The 18,078-nt window shown below is 48.6% G+C and overlaps 1 protein-coding gene across 48 annotated transcripts in view; it reads right to left on the bottom strand.

Annotated features, from left to right (window-relative positions):
* The window catches only part of DGLUCY (D-glutamate cyclase), a 164,134-nt gene that overhangs the window by 31,911 nt on the left and 114,145 nt on the right, over nucleotides 1-18,078 (bottom strand). For 27 of the 48 annotated variants that reach the window (XR_012416061.1, XR_012416060.1, XR_012416065.1 and 24 more), the window contains 4 exons: nucleotides 17,219-17,369; nucleotides 14,709-14,831; nucleotides 9,565-9,768; nucleotides 2,322-2,582 (listed from right to left, as the gene is read on the bottom strand). Coding sequence is in view for 36 of the 48 variants with exons in the window: in XM_065549230.2 (XP_065405302.1) it covers nucleotides 2,322-2,582; nucleotides 9,565-9,768; nucleotides 14,709-14,831; nucleotides 17,219-17,369 (739 nt within the window). In the remaining 12 variants the exon portion in view is untranslated. The remainder of the gene's footprint in view (nucleotides 1-2,321; nucleotides 2,583-9,564; nucleotides 9,769-14,708; nucleotides 14,832-17,218; nucleotides 17,370-18,078) is intronic. The other 21 variants (XR_012416067.1, XR_012416071.1, XM_073998092.1 and 18 more) reach the window with 1 other exon arrangement.

The raw sequence follows: 18,078 nt of genomic DNA, 5'->3' as shown, positions 1-18,078 counted from the left end.
TAATTATCTACCACATTTTGTTTATCTATTCATCCATCGATGGGCACTTGATTTGGTTCCTCCTCTTGACTATCGCAAATAAAGTGCTATGAGCATGGGGGGACAAATACCTCTGAGTCGCTGCTTTCCTTTTTAGGGGGTATATGCCTGGAAGTGGAATTGCTGGACCCTATGGTATTTGCTATTTTTAATTGTTTGAGCCACTGCCATCCGTTTTTGATAGCATCTGCACCATTTTACAATCCCTCCATCAGGGCGCAAATGTCAAACCTGGATTCTTGATTTACCCCTAAACATGCCAGTCTTCCCCATCTCGGTTCACAGCAACTCCATCCTTTCAGTTACCAGGCCACAAACCTTAGAGCAAGGCCTGATCCTTCTCCTCACACCCACATCCCATCCATCTGGAAATCATGTTGACTGCAAAATAGATACAGCATCTGGCTACTTCTCACAATACCCCCTGCCCTCTGTATCTGTACCTAGTGTCTCTTTAGGTTCCTTTGAAACCAGAACTTGAGACTTGGGTGCAGATGGTCTCTTGGGAGATGGTGCCAGGAAGCATGTGGGAGGAACAGGGAGAGTGAGGCTGGGAAGGAGGGAACGTGCACCTTCAAGGCTGCTGCTCTAGGGAGTGGGGGCTCAGTTCCACTAGGACCTGTGTGTCTCCAAAAGACAGGGGACAGGTCATTTAACCTCAGGTCCTGTCCCCCAGGGGTTGAGGCTGCCCTGAAGCCATCAGCCAGTGATTCCACATGGCTTTGGAGAGGCCCTGCAGGGCCCTAGCTTGTGGGCGGCCCAATCGGGTCAATGTGACTCAGAACTTCCACTGCAGTGGCGGCTGAAATCAGAAGTGGGGTTGAAGGGATGTGCCATGAGGCACCCCCACTCCAAACCGTCCTCCTCTCCCACCTTCCATAACTCGCCAGTCTCCCATTTCCACCCTTGTCTCTGCACCCCAGTGATCGCTTACAACTCACACAGAACACGGCTGTCCCCCACTCAGAGAAATCCCAGGCTCCCCATCTCACCCAGAACAAAAGCCCAGCTGCCCACAGGGTCCTGTGAGGCCCTGCCCCATCTGGTCCCTGTTACCTCTCTGTCCCTTTTCCTCATTCACTCCAGGCCAGTCAGCCAGCATATCATCCTTTCTTAAACCCACTGGCCCCCACTCCACCTAATGGCCTCTGCCCCAGCCATTGCCACAGCCCAGGATGCCCTTCCCTCAGCCAGCCCAAGCCTCACGCCCTCATCATCAACCTGAATTCTGGAGTCAAAGGCCACCTCCTCCAGGGGGTCTTCCTGGCCATCCTGTTTAAAGTGACAGCTGTCCCCCACTGGTGCCACCGCCCAGCCCCTCACTCTCTAGTCTCCTCATCCTGGTCCATTTTCCCCATGGCATCGTCACTCGAACACACTGTGCCTTCATCTTACATGTTGTTTCTTGTCTGTCACACTCTGCTGGAAGATACTCTCTGTGGGGGCAGGACTGTTGTCAGTTTTGCTCACGGGTGGATCTCAAGAACCTAACAGAGTGCCTGGCACATGCTCGAGCTCAACATCCATTTGCTGCATGAAATGGATTCTGAATGTACAGACGCAGGCTTCTGGAAACTTCTGACATAATGGCTGCTTTAGGGTATGCCTTACTGGGTTTAAAGCCCTTTTTAAATGCTAAAAGGAAGAAACATACCTCTGAAGAATGCATTCTGAGGGACACAGAGCGATCGGCAGTGGGAGGCAGGTGAGATTCACCAGGCTTCCAGCTCATGCCTGGTAACACTTCCTGCAGGATGGAGGTGAGGTGAGCGGCGCTTGTTCACATTGAGCCTGAGGCTGATTCGGTTACACGGATAGTGGAATTACAGCCTCGAGTCTCCAACACCTGCAGCAATAACGCCCACTGGGTGCTCCAGGTGCAGCCCTGCCCATCACAACCAGGTGGGACTGCTGTCTGAGCCTTTCAGCCACTTCACACTCCACTACCCTCTCCAGCTGTGGTGGCAGGGCTGCCCCTGGTGGCTAATACTCGGCAGGTCATTCCCCCCATTGCACAGGGAGAACAGCAGGTGTGCAGGAAGGATCCCATGCTTTGGAGCCTGGTGGATCCAAGTTCAAATTCCAGCTCGCCATTTCCACCTGGGAAAATCCCCTGGACCTCCCAGAGCCTCGGTCTCTTTGTCTATAAAATCGGGCTATGCAGCTTACAACGGAGTTGTGAGCTGGAAGGAGAATGCTCTGTGCTGCAGATGCAGATTCACTCCAGCCTCCGTCCACAAAGCCCATCTGGGGGAACGGACCAAGCGCATCTCACTGCTCACCTTGCTCAACAGCGTCTTCGACAATCTTCTGGTGCAAGTTCCAGGCTCTCTGGTCAACGATTATGGCTACCTCCTTCTCCAAGGCCTGCAGGAAGGCGGCCAGAGCAACAGCTCCTGGTGGGCCATCTGTCTCTTCCGGAGGCTCATGATTGAAATGCGTCGGGAACCCAGTGGTGATGAGCACTGAGCGGGCATGCGACAGCGAGAGAGAGGCCTTCAGCAGCTCGTCTTTACAGAGCAGGCGTCCAATCCCCCGGTTCCCTGAAATGACAAAAATAAAATAGAATGTAAAACTGACTCTTTACTTTTAAAATTGTTTTTATGTATTTATTTATGATGCGGTTTTGCTCTGTCATCCAGGCTGGAATGTAGTGGCACGATCACAGCTCACTGCAACCTTGAACTCCTGGGCTCAAGTGATCCTCCCGCCTCAGCCTCCCGAGTAGCTGGGCACGCGTCACCACATACCGCTAATTTTTTTTGGCACTTTTTTAAAAGATAGGGCCTTGCTACGTTGCCCAGTCTGGTCTCAAATTACTAGGCTCAAGCAATCTTCCCACTTTGGCCTCCCGAAGTGCTGGGATTACAGGCGTGAGCCACCACACCCAGCCAAAAGTGATTATTTTTAAAGTAAAAACTTTATAGTAAGAGTAGTTTGAGTTTTTAGTTTGTTTGCTTTGTTTTTTTGAGGGCTGCAGCAGAGACTGCAAATTGCTCACCACAGTGTATTCTACCCCCGCCCCCTGACCCCAGCAGTGAAAGAGAGAGGGGTAAATGGCTGAGGAGCCTCCCTTCAGTCAGGTGTGGCTGCAAGATTGGGTTCTCTCTACTGGATCGTGATGGAAGTGACACATGCCACCTCTGGGCCTGGCATGCACCTCCACACGCACCTCCAAGCTCGTTCCCCTTTCCTGGCGGCTGGAGTATTGACAACCAGAACCTCCTGGGGGTCACAGGATGTAACGGCAGACCTGCAGGGTCTCTAAGTGACTGAGTGGGGCAGGTCCCCTTCCTGCTGACCCAGGACACTCACCCTGGAAGACCCACCCTGGCCTGCTGTGTGAGAGAGGAACACATTTCTGTTGTATTTGAGCAAAGCATCCCAGGGCTTCTAGGTTACAGCAATGTAGCAAACCCTAATTAATACAGGGAAAATATAAGAGGGAAGGGAAACAGTACTGTCTTAGCTGGAGGTTCCCTCAAAGAAGACCCCTAGCACAAGGACCTGGGCACAAGTATTTCAGTGGGAGGTGATCCCAGGAAATGCAAGCGAGAAGATGGGGAAAGGGCAAAAAAACAGTAAAGGATTGTGAGTGAGCAAGTTAACTTCAAAGGCAACCAGGGCTCAGCGCGGCTTGAGATTCTCTAAGAAACGGTGGGGTCCTCGGAGGACAGGGAGACTGGGCATTTACCCACCTGCCCATTAGGGCATTGAGTCCTCTGCACCTCCAGGCTGTGCCTGCTGTGATGAGGGAGACTCTGGAGGGACAGAGGGTGTCCTCAGATGGAGCAGAGAGACCCGAGCCCCTAAGGTAAGAGGCTGTCATGCTGGGAGCCACCCATAATTCTATGCAAGTGAACCCAGGTGGCCCAGAGGATACGAGTGGGGAAGCTGTGGTGTGTGCTACAGATGCCCACCAGTGGCTACCAAGCCAGGCAGCCACTCTCATGAGGTCCCATTGTGCCTTTGTCTACATTCAGGTCACCTCAGAGCAAAACAGTGCATGCGAAGGCAGAGTGTGTGACACAGAACTTCCACTCTGGCGGTGGCTGAAATCAGCAGTGGACTGAAGGGACGTGAGGGGATGCTGGCTTACAGTTGAGGTGCCTGGAGAATATGAAAGACACGGGGTTGGCTGGGCGGGGTGGCTCACGCTTGTAATCCCAGCACTTTGGGAGGCCGAGGCGGGCTGATCACGAGGTCAGGAGTTCAAGAGCAGCCTGCCCAACATAGTGAAACCCCATCTCTACTAAAAATACAAAAATTAGCCAGGCATGGTGGCAGGCGCCTGTAATCCCAGCTACTCAGGAGGCTGAGGCAGGAGAATCGCTTCAACTTGGGCGGTGGAGGTTGCAGTGAGCCGAGATCGTGCCACTGCACTCCAGCCTGGGCAACAGAGTGAAACTCTGTCTCAAAAAAAAAAAAAAAAAAAAAGAAGAAGACATGGGGTTTGGATTTCTGTTATGGAGGAACAGTTCCAGACTTAGGACCAGGAAACTTGCATTCCAGTCCAGGTGCTGGCATATTGTAGCTGTGTGACCTTGGCCTCATCCCTTGACCTCTCTGAGCCTCAGTTTTCCCACATGGAGAATGGGAGGTAGTCCAGGTGTAGGAGGGTCACGGGGACATAGCCCCTCACATAGTGTGCTGGGAGAAGTGGACACTGGAGCAGTGCTATCTGGAGGGTGATTTCTCTCTTAGATTTGTGCATTCCACTGGAGCCAGCGAGTCACTTCTCGTGCCCACTATTCCTAACAAAGTCATCATGGGCATGTTCACAAACAGAAGGATATTCATCACCGCATTGTTTATGGTGTTAAATAACAGCATATAAATAAAACAGCGGAACATTTGTAAAACGAAATTTTAGGTCAGGCGCGGTGACTCACATCTGTAATCCCAGCACTTTGGGAGGTTGAGGCAGATGGATCACCTGATCCATGGTCAGGAGATCGAGACCAGCCTGGCCAACATGATGAAGCCGCATCTCTACTAAAAATACAAAAATTAGCCGGGCATGGTGGTGCACACCTGTAATCCCAGCTACTCAGGAGGCTGAGGCAGGAGAATCACTCAAACTTGGGAGGCAGAGGCTGCAGTGAGCTGAGATCGCACCACTGCACTCCAGTCTGGGTGACAGAGCAAGACCCTGTCTCAAAAAATGGAGGGGGGCGAGGATAAGAATAACAACATTTTTAAGTAAAAAAATTGGGATGTAACCTACTTCCTAGGGCGCATGAGCACCAGAGGGAGAAGAGGAGAGTGAGAACTTGGTCAATTGTAAATTGGTCAATACATTTATGATGATTTTATCATCACTGCTAAAATCATTACTATAAACCCTATATCCCTTCATATTCCCCAGGCACCTCAAATGCAAGCCAACATCCTCTCAAAAATGACTGAGTGGGCCTATTCTTATGCCCAGTGAGTAATGCTCAAGACGCTGTTATGAATCTTCTATCTGCTTATTTAATATAGTGGGGATCAAAAGCATCTGTTGTTCTTGAGGATTAAAGACGGTCCTTAACAGATGACATCAACACATCCAACAACTGTAAATCTGCCTCCCCCAGCATCATTCTTCAAGCTTCGTCTTGCAGTCTGCACAGCATTGATGGATGGTGTTTGTGGCTGAACTCTTAGCTCGTTTTATTAAGCAGTGGGCGCACCACGTCCGCAATAAATTTACTTCCCAATTACTTTTTTTTTTTTTTTAAATCTGAGCTAATGATAGAGTTAATAATTCATCTTCCCTCATGACCCTGTGCTAAATGGAGAGCCATCAGCTTGGGTAAGAATGTTTGTGAAGGAGAAGGTACGGCAGAAATTTAAAAAAATATATCCACCCAGAGCACCAGAAGCGGTGGCTCCCGCCCGTAATCTCAACACTTTGGGAGACTGAGGAGGGAGGATTGTTTGAACCCAGGGGTTCAAGACTAGCCTGGGCAACACAGGGAGATCCCATCTCTACATCCATCCATCCATCCATCCATCCATCCAAACATCCATCCATCCATCCATCCTTCCTTCCTTCCTTCCCTCCCTCCCTCCTTCCCTCATTCCCTCCTTCCTTCCCTCCCTCCCTCCTTCCCTCCCTCCTTCCCTCCCTCCCTCCTTCCTTCCCTCCTTCCCTCCCTCCCTCGTTCCTTTCCTCCCTCCTTCCTTCCCTCCTTCCCTCCCTCCCTCCTTCCCTCCTTCCCTCTCTCTCTCTCTCACACATCTTGCTCTATTGCCCAGGCTGGAGTGCAGTGGTGCAGTCATGGCTCACTGAAGCTTCAACCTCCTGAACTCAAGTAATCTGCACACCTCAGCCTCCCCAGTAGCTGGGACCACACCTAGCTAATTTTTTTAATTTTTTGTAGATAAGACCTCTCTATGTTGGCCAGGCTGGTCTTGAACTCCTGACCTCAAGTGATCCTCCCACCTTGGCCTCCCAAGAATTAGGCATTTCTAGGGCTGGTCTGCACTGTCAGATTCGTGACAGTGCTGGCCAGCAGGGGAAGGTCTCAGTCTGTCTGTTTTGGGGCTCTTTCCAGCTGCCGTAGGCTTTAAACTGGCACTGGAATCAGTCCTGTCTGGGCCCTGGGAGTCTGGCCCAGAGAGCTGACCGCTGATGTGCAGGCTGGCCTCACCCCTCAGCTCTCCAGGAAGGTCGGCCACCATTGATCCAGGTAGCTACCTGGATCTCCCCACTGGTCCACCTGACTCTGGGGAATGAGAGTCAGGTAGACCGATGGGGAGGTCACATATGCCTTCTCTCCAGTCATTCCAGGTGCCAAGGATGGTTTGTACCCCAGGTTTAGGAGCACGGCCCATGAGAAGGTCTAGAAGATGGACTCGGGTGTGAACCAGGAGTCACTGGAGCACTCTTTCAACTGCCCAGGCAAGACTGTGACTTACTGTTTACATTCAGATTCTAATTTAGCTGACATTCATAAATCATGGGCTTGAAGTCAGCAGACATGAGTTCAAGTTCTGCCCTGACCACCTACTAGGTATGTGGACTCTGGTAAGTCTCTGCACCTTATCTGCCTCAGTTTCCTCACCTGTTAAATGAAGTTAATCATAGCTGCCTCCACATAGAGTCACTGGGAGACTTTAACAAGATGAAACGCTTAAATGCTTGCTGGCAGCCTGATGCCTGGCACAGTACAACTTGGTAGGTGACACCATTATCCTTTCTATGCATCACAACCCAGAGAGGGAGGCATAATTGTCATTACTCCTGTTACGCTGATGAGGAAACTGAGGTATGGTCTATGCCGTAATTCTCTCATGAGTGTTTGCCAACAAAGGAAATTACCCCGCACAATGGCAGGTGAAACTGCAGTCTCTGCTGGCCACCTGGGATTAGAAATTCAGCCCTTAAATGAAGACACAGCTGGAAGTTAAAAGCCCCTCAACCAGCTTTCAGCAAACCTCTTTCTAACTGGAATCAGCAGGGCCAGGCGTGGTGGCTCATGCCTGTAATCCCAGCACTTTGGGAGGCTGAGATGGGCAGACCACTTGAGCTCAGGAGTTTGAGACCAGCCTGGGTAACATGGCAGAACCCCGTGTCTACTAAAACTACAACAACAAATTAGCCAGGTATGGTGGTGCCGGCCTGTAGTCCCAGGTACTCAGGAGGCTGAGGTGGGAGGATTGCTTGAGCCTAGGAGGTGGAGGTTACAGTGAGCCAAGATTGCATCACTGCACTCCAGCCTGGGCAACAGAGTGAGACCTTGTCTCAAAAAATAAAATAAAATAAAATAAACAACTAATTGGAATCAGCAGGTCCCCTAGGGGCTCTCACCAGCCCTCTCCCATGTGCAGAAGGCCAGTGGTTCCAAAGCCACAGAAGGGCTATCCTTCCTCTGAGATGCGTTATACAATATACAAGTTGACTGCAAACTGTTGTGAGGCTGTGGCTGTAGGGTCCTGCCCCACTGGGATCCCCAGAGAAGTAATCCTGCCCCTAACACTATCCCTGCTGCCTAGTATACAAATAATCTATTACATGCCCAATCCCAGGGCAATGGCACAAAACGGAGAGATTAGGGACATCATTAAATCCATAGAAGACAAGCTGGGTGGTCCACGCCTATAGTCCCAGCACTTTGGGAGGCTGAGGCGGGAAAATCACTTGAGCCCAGGAGTCCAAGACCAACCTGGGCAACACAGTGAGACACCGCCCTCCCATCTCTAAATAATAATAATAAACTACATAAATAACTTTTTTTAAATGGTGGCAGTTGCCTACCTAGAAACCATTCTCTCTTTTTTTCTTACCTACCTAACTCCATCTGCTTCTGGCTGGCAACATGCCCAGCAAACAAACTCAACGAACTTCCTCACATGTTTAAAAGTTTAGAACAACAAGAAAAAGCCAAAAACGACTGGGCGTGGTGGCTTACACCTGTAAATCCCAGCACTTTGGGAGGCTGAGATGGGTGGATCACCTGAGGTCAGGAGTTCGAGAGACCAGCCTGGCCAACATGGTGAAACCCTGTCTCTACTAGAAATACAAAAATTAGCTGGGTGGGGTGGCACGTGCCTATAGTCCTAGCTACTCAGGAGGCTGAGGCAGGAGAATCATTTGAACCTGGGAAGTGGAGGTTGCAGTGAACTGAGATTGTACCACCACACTCCAGCCTGGGCGACAAAGTGAGACTCCATCTCAAAAAAAAAAAAAAAAAATGAAAAAGCCACAAAGAAGAACGCAAGGCTGGGGCCGGGCGCGGTGGCTCAAGCCTGTAATCCTAGCACTTTGGGAGGCCGAGACGGGCGGATCACGAGGTTAGGAGATTGAGACCATCCTGGCTAACACGGTGAAACCCCGTCTCTACTAAAAATACAAAAAATTAGCCGGGCATGGTGGCGGGCGCCTGTAGTCCCAGCTACACGGGAGGCTGAGGCAGGAGAATGGCGTAAACCCGGGAGGCGGAGCTTTCAGGGAGCTGAGATCCGGCCACTGCACTCCAGCCCAGGCGACAGAGCGAGACTCCATCTCAAACAAACAAACAAACAAACAAAAAAAAAACAAAAAAAAACAAAAAAAAGAAAGCAAGGCTGGGCACAGTGGCCCACGCCTGTAAACCCAGCACTTTGGGAGGCCAAGAGTTCAAGACCAGCCTGGCCAACATGGTGAAATCCCATCTCTACTAAAAATACAAAAATGAGCCGGGTGTGGTGGTGCGTGCCTGTAATCCCAGCTACTCAGGAGACTGAGACAGGAGAATCACTTGAACCCGGGAGGCAGAGGTTGCAGTGAGCCGAGATCACGCTATTGCACTCCAGCCTGGGCAACAGAGTGAGACACTGTCTCAAAAAAAAAAAAAAAAAAAAAAATCACTCATAATAGCACTACCTAGAGACCATCAATGTCAGTATTTTGGTGTATTTAATTTTAGTCCTTTTGAGATTTATATGCAGTACCAACATTTAAAAAATCATGCTGTGGAGACATTTTGCATCCTGCCTTTTTCACTGAAAATTATGTCAGTGGTCAGTTTCTCCAGGTGCAAATGCATTGTTTCTTACCTGGGTCTATGCCGATCACAGACTCTAGCTCTCTGATCTTCTGAGAAGCGGACACTGACGCGATGCTGTAGTGCAGAGGATCTTGGGAAATGTGATGGACCTCTGGAATTCTCTCTGGGGTGAGACAACCAGCTGCAGCCTTTGTATCCTTCAGGTCAGTCATAACCGTGCAGCCTGGGATGCTGGCAAAAGCCAGTGGGGTCTCTAAAACACACAACAGGAGGATCTGAGCCCAGCCACTTCAGCAAGTCCAGCCTACCCTCATCTAGCCCACTGCTGATAGGCAAGATGGCGCCTGGTCATCAGCTCAGCCTAAGCACTCCCTATACCACCTGTTGGCGCCAAGGTCAGAATGAGCTGGTTGATGGCTACATCGAGCTTCATTTACACAGCTGCCTCTAATCTCTAGGAAAGTAAAGATGAGTTGAGTATGGGTTGAAAAGAAGTGAGAGACAGCCACAGCTGTAGCTAGAGCTCTAGGCAATTCCATCAATTTAACCCATGGTGATCAGGAAGTATTTACTGGATTCTTAAAACTCATGACGCCATCTTGCTTTGCTTTCCAGCAAATGTTAGATTTGGAACCCCCTGTGAGCATCGTTTCTATTTTTCCTTACGGCACTTACATTTTGCTTTCGTTTTTGTTAATTTTATGCTTTAAAGACTCTTCCTTGTTAGATTTCAGGCAATGTGAAACACTACAGCATAGTTATTAAGAAGTGGTTTTAGCATTGTGAACATACTTGAATTTGGGATGTGACTTTATTGACTTTATTTTTTTATTTTACTTTTTTTTTGAGACAGAGTCTTGCTGTGTCACCCAGGCTGGAGTGCAATGGTACAATCTCGGCTCACTGCAACCTCCACCTCCTGGGTTCAAGCGATTATCCCGCCTCAGCCTCCTGAGTGGCTGGGATTACAGGCACCTGCTACCATGCCCGACTAATTTTTGTATTTTTGGTAGAGACGGGGTTTCACCATGTTATCCAGGCTGGTCTCAAACTCCTCACCTCAGGTGATCCACCCACCTTGGCCTCCCAAAATGCTGGGATTACAGGCATGAGCCACCACGACTGGCCCGACTTTATTCTTTAAACCTGTTTCTTTGACTGTAAAGCAATGATAACGCCTCATATGGCTGTTGTCAGAAAGAAACTGGAAAATGTACGTAAAAGTGTTTAGCAGGCCAGGTGCTAAACACTCAAAAAAAAAAAAAAAGTGTTTAGCACACTCATGTGGTTTAAAAAAGTAAAAAAAAAATAAGTTTTTTAAAAGTGTTCAGCAAAGTGCTTGTTTCAGAGTAAGCCCTCAATAAATGATGGTTTGCATAATTGAACAAGCACCATATATATATATATCCATATATATGTATCCACTGTGTGTGTGTATATATATATATATCCACCATATATATATACACACACTTTTTTTTTTTTTTTTTTTTTTGGAGACAGAGCCTTGCTCTGTCACTTAGGTTGGAGTGCAGTGGTGCAATCTTGGCTCACTGCAACCTCTGCCTCCCGGGTTCAAGCAATTCTCCTGTCTCAGCCTCCTGAGTAGCTGGGATGATAGGCGTGTGCCACTATGCCTGGATAATTTTTGTATTTTTAGTAGAGACAGGGTTTTGCCATGTTGGGTTGGCTGGTCTCGAACTCCTGACCTCAGGTGATCCTCCTGTCTCAGCCTCCCAGAGTGCTGGGATTACAGACGTGAGCCACTGCGCCCAGCCTCATATATAAATTTTTGAAAGAGACAAGGCTCTTTCTCTGTTGCCCAGGCTGGAGTACAGTGGTGCAACAAAGCTCACTGCAGCCTCAAACTCCTGGGCTCAAGCAAGCCTCCTGCCTCAGCCTACCATAGTGCTGGGATTACAGGCATGAGCCATGGAGCCTGGCCTGAATCACACAGTATCTTACTCATTCTTAGTTTCTTGTGCCTGGCTCATTAAGTGCTTAATACCATACTATTTACCTCTTCTGCCTTCCTCAGTGTCATTATCATCCTTGAGTACTCATGTCCACTCAGCTGTATGCTCCTGGAGAAGAGCGACCATTGCTCATGCATCTCAGGATCCCAGAGTGCCTTGCACATAATAGGTGTTCAACAAATGCACATGTGAATTGAGTAAATACTGGATTTCACAGGAACAATAAAGTTTCTTTTCTTTTCTTTTTTTTTTTTTTTGAGACAGAGTCTCACTCTGTCGCCCAGGCTGGAGTGCAGTGGCGCGATCTCAGCTCACTGCAAACCTCTGCCTCCAGGGTTCTGGCAATTCTCTTGTGTCAGCCTCCCAAGTAGCTGGGATTATAGGTGTATACCACCACGTCTGGCTAATTTTTATATTTTTAGTAGAGACAAGGTTTCACCATGTTGGCCAAGCTGGTCTTGAACTCCTGACCTCAAGTGATCCAATCACCTCAGCCTCCCAAAGTGCTGGGATTATAGGCATGAGCCACCATGCCTGGCTTAAAGTTTCATATTTAATAGAAAGCCAGAGTCAGCCAGCACTTCAAAATAAAAATCTGATAGATACATAACTTTTCGATTTGACGTGTAAGGGAAAGAAGTCATGAATCTGAAGAATGTAATCATCGCTTGTCTGTGTTTTGAACGGCACCTAAAACTGGTCACTCCAAAGCCAGCTACACGTCAGAACAGTCAGCTCAGAGCATGACACAGTTTTGTCCCCATCAGTTGTGAGGTCTGCAGCAAATAATATATTGCTAATCGAAGTTTAAATATTGAAGTTCAAGGTAGGCATGGTGGCTCATGACTATAATCCCAGCACTTTGGGAGGCTGAGGTGGGAGGATCGCTTGAGCCCAGGAGTTCAAGACCAGCCTGGGCAACACAGTGAGACTCCATCTCTATGGTGCATGCCTGATGCCTATAGTCCCAGCTACTCCAGAGGCTAAGGTGGGAGGATCGCTTGAGTCTAGGAGGTCAAGGCTACAGTGCGCTGTGATCGTGCCACTGCATTCAGCCTGGGTGACAGAGTGAGACCTTGTCTCAAAAAAAAAAGGAAGTTTGAGAATGATTCAAGGTTTTCAAGGTTGTCCTTGTCTGATGTCATTTGTTCTCATTTATGATCAACTGTGCTATTGCTGTCAGAATTAAAGGGCTGGAACATGCTGGGGTGCCCATGGCAGTGAGATCTCCTCTGCAGGGCACCTGCCAAGGCTGATGGTGGGAAAGTGGTGAGGCCAGTGGGCTGGCGGACGTTTACTAAACGTGAGTGTATGTGTCTACACACTGCCCACACACACACTCAGAAAAGACCATGAGCGCCCAGAGGACTCCATCCTGTCTCACGGAGCACTGTAGTCCCGAGGCCTGGGTGCATGCCTGGCACACAGCACGTTCTCAACACATGTACTTAAATAAACGAACGAATGGAACCCTGTAGATCTTGGCAGCCATGCCTCTTCACCACATTAGGGATGATCTTTCCCTCGCATGAGGCCATTCTGATAGCTGAACTCTCATGAATGCTTTCAAAATAAATTAAAATAACACTAGATTCTATGCTTACAGTGCAAGTGTGGCTGGCCTGGCCAGAATTTTCCAGTGTCCATGACCATGGTCTGCAATGGCTGTTATTTTTCATGTTTCTGTCCCCTTCCTATCGTACTGTGAGCTAGGGAGGGCGCCCTCGTGTGTCTCTTCATTGTAATATCACCTAGGCTTTGGAAAAAATGTACTGCTGCAGGCCTTGTTTATAATCACCTTGCAAATACCATGGGAAATTACTTGTTTAGTTACATTTCTTGGCTTCACCTTTGTTTTCAAGGCCCCATCAATCTCCAAAATGTCTCAAAAAGCCAAGCTAAAGGTTAGTTTTCCTGCTAGAATGGGCTGGGATGCTTCGGCAGATAAAAATATATGTTTAATTAAAACGGCTGAAGTAGTGGCTCCTGCCTGTTATCCCTATGACTCAGGAGGCCGGGGCAGGAGAATCATTTGAGCCCAGGACTTTGAGACCAGCCTGGACATTGTAGCAAGATCCCATCTCTACAAAAAAATTCTAAAAATTGGTTTGGTATGATGGCGTATGCCTGTAGTCTCAGCTACCTGGGAGGCTGAGATGGGAGGATCACTTGACTGCAGAGGTTTGAGGCTGCAGTGAGCTATGATGATGCCACTGAACTCAAGCCTGGGCAATACAGTGAGGCCCTGTGAAAGAAAGAAAAGAAAAGAAAAGGAGAGAGAGAGAGAGAAAGAAGAAAGAGGAAGGAAAGGAAGGAAGGAAGGAAGGAAGGAAGGAAAGAATGAAGGAAGGAAGGAAATACATTTAATCAAAACATATTTAAGGCTGGATGCGGTGGTTCATGCCTGTAATCCAAGCACTTTGGGAGGCCAAGGTGGGAGGATCACTTGAGGCCAGGAGTTTGAGACCAGCGTGGCCAACATGGCAAAACTTCGTCTCTACTAAAAATACAAAAATTAGCCAGGTGTGGTGGCATGCACCTGTAATTCCAGCTACGTGGGAGGCTGAGGCATGCCTCCCTCGCTTAAGCCCAGGAGACGGAGGTTGCAGTGAGCCGAGATCATGCCACTGCACTGCAGCCTGGGTGACAGAGTGAGACTGTGTCTCAACAAGATCAAAAAACCAACGACGACAAAAAAATTGAGTTGTAAGACAAAGTGCTCCAGCCCTGGGATTAAAAGAAGGAAACCAGCGATGATGACTCACACCTGTAATCCCAGCACTGTGGGAGGCCAAGGTGGGCGGATCACGAGGTCAGGAGATCGAGATCATCCTGGCCAACCTGGTGAAACCCTGTCTCTTATAAAAATACAAAAATTAGCTAGGCATGGTGGCACATGCCTGTAATCCCAGCTACTGAGGAGGCTGAGACTGAAGAATCGCTTGAACCAGGGAGTTGGAGGTTGCAGTGAGCCGAGATTGCACCACAGCACTCTAGCCTGGCAACAGAGTGAGACTCTGTCTTAATAAATAAATAAATAAATAAATAAAAGAAGGAATCCAGAGAGAGAATCACTGCAGCTATAGGCCTCTGTTTTGTGTTTTGTTTTATGGCTTTATTTTTAAATCATTGTACTGCGAGAATATGCTTTCAAGAACTAGACCCCACTGGGCTCCATCCTAGGGCAGAGCGATTGCCCCAGTATCCCCCAACATACCACAGCTGCTGAGAGCTCCGAGACTGGTCAGTGGAGAAGGCCAGAACACTGGAACCTCCCCTGGGGAACACACCACGGCATCCCCGTAGGCAGGTTTGGAAAGCTCTTTGATTCCCAACAGTTCTGCAGATGGAAAAGGAAAATGTAATTCCCTCAGCAGGCAGCATCCAATTAGAACTGGTTGAGTAGTTTATGGTTCTTTCTCTAAAACAGAAACTCAAATTGCAGGATTATTGTAAATGGTATTTGAGGAAGAGGTGAAGGAGAATAGGGATTGAGGCTTTGACAACTCGGGGTTCTCCATAATTTACAGTCCATGTGGCGTGCTGGTTTCAGAACACAGAATTTCAAACTTCACGGATGATTTCTGGAAGGATCCTTGGGTGCGCTGAGCCTAGTACTCTCATTGTGCATGCAGGCTGCTACCAAAGCCAGCCTTGGGGGGTTGACCTTGGTCCAGGCTGGGTCACATCTCATGCACCTAACCTCAGCTGCTTGACTACCAGCAGCAACCTAATCCTGAAGACAGCAAAGATGGATGTGCTGGGCCCAATCCATCCCCACTAATGATAAAACTTCTCAGCAGACACCATCCTGGTGGGTGGCTCTGCAATCACCCTCATGTGATGAAGCTAGCAAGTGCTGACTGCGTTTTCACAAAAGGGTAGGTTCTGTCTAATGTTGTTGGTTATGCAGCTGAGCAAGTTCAGGTATACCAAACTTGGACCCTCATCCAAGGCCCAGTCTCAAACTCTCATCAGGCCCTCTAAGAGGCCTGCACAGCTTCTTGATATTGGCTCTTCATGTTGGATCTATTCACTCACTGTCAGATTGAGTTAATATGCTGGGGATCAATGGATTTCAGCTCAAATTAACATTTGGAACAAAGCCATCTCCTACCCAAATATACCAATGAATAGCAGCCCAGATTAGACGTTGCTTCGAGCTCATATCTCCGGATAAAGAGCCCTGCTGCCACCCTTGGCTTCCCCCAACCCCAGATTCACTGGAAGTTCATAGGAGCTTTACATTTATCAAAGATCTCCCCAGTGGGTGAGTGTGTAGAAAAAAAAAAAACTCTATCTAAATGGTGTGTTTCCTCTGCTCTCACACCACAATAACAGTCACCAACACAGAAAACTCCTGTGATCAAATTTGTGGGGGTTTCTCCCCACCATCAAGCAGGAGGCACCAGCTGGGTTCCCTCCAATTCCATTCCACCTGGAGATAGCATCAGAACCCACGGGTTGAGGGCTCAGTCCCCAAGGCCACCCCCCTACAGACACCAGTTGCAAGTCTGGTACTGCAGAACTTCTGACCAACTGGCCTCCAGTTTGATTAACCCTCTTTGGGTTTGATGAAATCCAAACTCTTTGAGTTTGATTAATTTGCTGGAGCAGCTCGCAGACCTTGAGGAAACATTTACTTATGTTTACCAGTTTGTTATTAAGGACATTGCAGGCAGGGTGCGGTGGCCCATACCTGTAATCCCAGCACTTTGGGAGGCCAAGATGGGCAGACCACTTGAGGCCAGGAGTTCAAGACCAGCCTGGCCAAGATGGCGAAACCCCATCTCTACTAAAAGTATAAAAATTAGCCAGACGTGGTAGTGGGCGCCTGTAATCCCAGCTACCTGGGAGGCTGAAGCAGGAGAATCACTTGAACCCAGGAGACGGAGGTTGCAGTAAGCTGAGATTGTAACACTGAACTCCAGCCTGGGTGACAGAGGGAAACTGTGTCTCAACAATAAATAAAATAAAATAAAAGGATATTGCAAAGGATACAGATAAAGAGATGCCCAGGGCGAGGTGTAGGGGAAGGAGTGTGGAGCTTCCGTGCCCTCCCTGGGCACCACCCTCTAGGAACCTACATGTGTTCAGCTATGTAGAAGCTCGCTGAAGCCTATCCTCTTGGGGTTTTATGGAGGCTTCATTACATGAGCATGATTGATTAAACCATCAGCCGTGGGTAATCAGCTTGACCTTCAGCCCCTCTTTCCTCCCTGGAGGTTGGGGGGAGGGGTGGAGCTGAAAGTCCCAACCCTCTAATCCTACCTTAGTCTTTCTGGTGACCAGCCCCACCCTGAACCTATCAGACAAAATATAGCATTTTGGAAGTTCCAAGAATTTTAGGAGCTATGAGCCAGGAATTGTGGCCAAAACCCAATATATATTCATTATATATATATATATATATATATTTTTTTTTTCCTATATATATGAAGCCTCCGTAAAAACCCAAGAGGATATGATATATGTAAACTTACACCACAGTGAGACTGGCTATTCTGCCAAGGGTGGCACCTTTAAACCTGAGGGGCATCTGTAAGCCCAGCCCCGAGACAGCTGCCGGAGCCTTTGAGCCTTGTTCAGGGCTTTGCCCCTGGAGACCCCTGGGAAAAAGAAAGACAAGCCGTGGGAGCTCAGGAGCATGGCAAGCTCTTGTCTGCTCCTCAGGCCCAACTCCAAGAGAGGCTGTCAGGATCATGGGCAGGAGCGAGAGACACTGACCTGGGTCCCCGATGTGAACAGGTTGCCCCTGCTCACCCACTAGGGAGCAGCAGGCCCGCACCAGCCTTTCCAGCTTGTCCTTGGGAATGGGCCTCATTGTGACCACCAGAGGGCAGCAGAAGCCAGCATGGGTAACACAAGGCACTGTTGTCTGACCAAAAAAAAAAAAAAAAAAAATCAAGTGAAAATGTTAAAAAATGGAATTAGCACAGATCCAAGCTCTGAGCACCAAGAGTTCAAGGCAGCTAAATGAAGGAGGAGTAGCTGTTATAGAAATTAGCTTCTATTTTTATGTGACATAGAGAGGGGGAGTTTGCTGCTAATTACTGGTTTAAAATAGGGAATCTTAACTTTTTGTGTGCCACGGACCCCTTTGGTAGACTAGAACAGCTGTGGACCCCTGGTCAAAGTAATGCTTTTAACTGTATACAAGAAAATGCACAGGATTCCAAAGGAAACTAATTATCCTGCAAGCACAGTTATCAAGTAATAGAAAAATGTGGCCAGGCACGGTGGCTCACAGCTGTAATCCTAGCACTTGGGAGGCCGAGGTGGGCAGATCACGAGGTCAGGAGTTCGAGACCAGCCTGGCCAGCATGGTGAAACCCCGTCTCTACCAAAAACACAAAAGTTCGCCAGGCATAGTGGCACGCATCTGTAGTCCCAGCCACTCAGGAGGCTGAGGCAGGAGAATTGCTTGAACCCAGGAGGCAGAGGTTGCAGTGAGCCGAGATCACACCACTGCACTCCAGCCTGGGTGACAGAGCAAGACTCCATCTCAAAGAAAAAAAAAAAAAGGAAAAATGTGAGACAATATGCATGCTTCCTCAGTAGCAGCCTAAGAAACAAGATGCCAGTTC

This window comes from Macaca fascicularis, chromosome 7, assembly GCF_037993035.2.
Source record: "Macaca fascicularis isolate 582-1 chromosome 7, T2T-MFA8v1.1".
Lineage (NCBI taxonomy): Eukaryota > Metazoa > Chordata > Mammalia > Primates > Cercopithecidae > Macaca > Macaca fascicularis.
The sequence above is the reverse complement of the archived record's forward strand: the minus strand, read 5'-3'. Positions and strand labels throughout refer to the sequence as shown.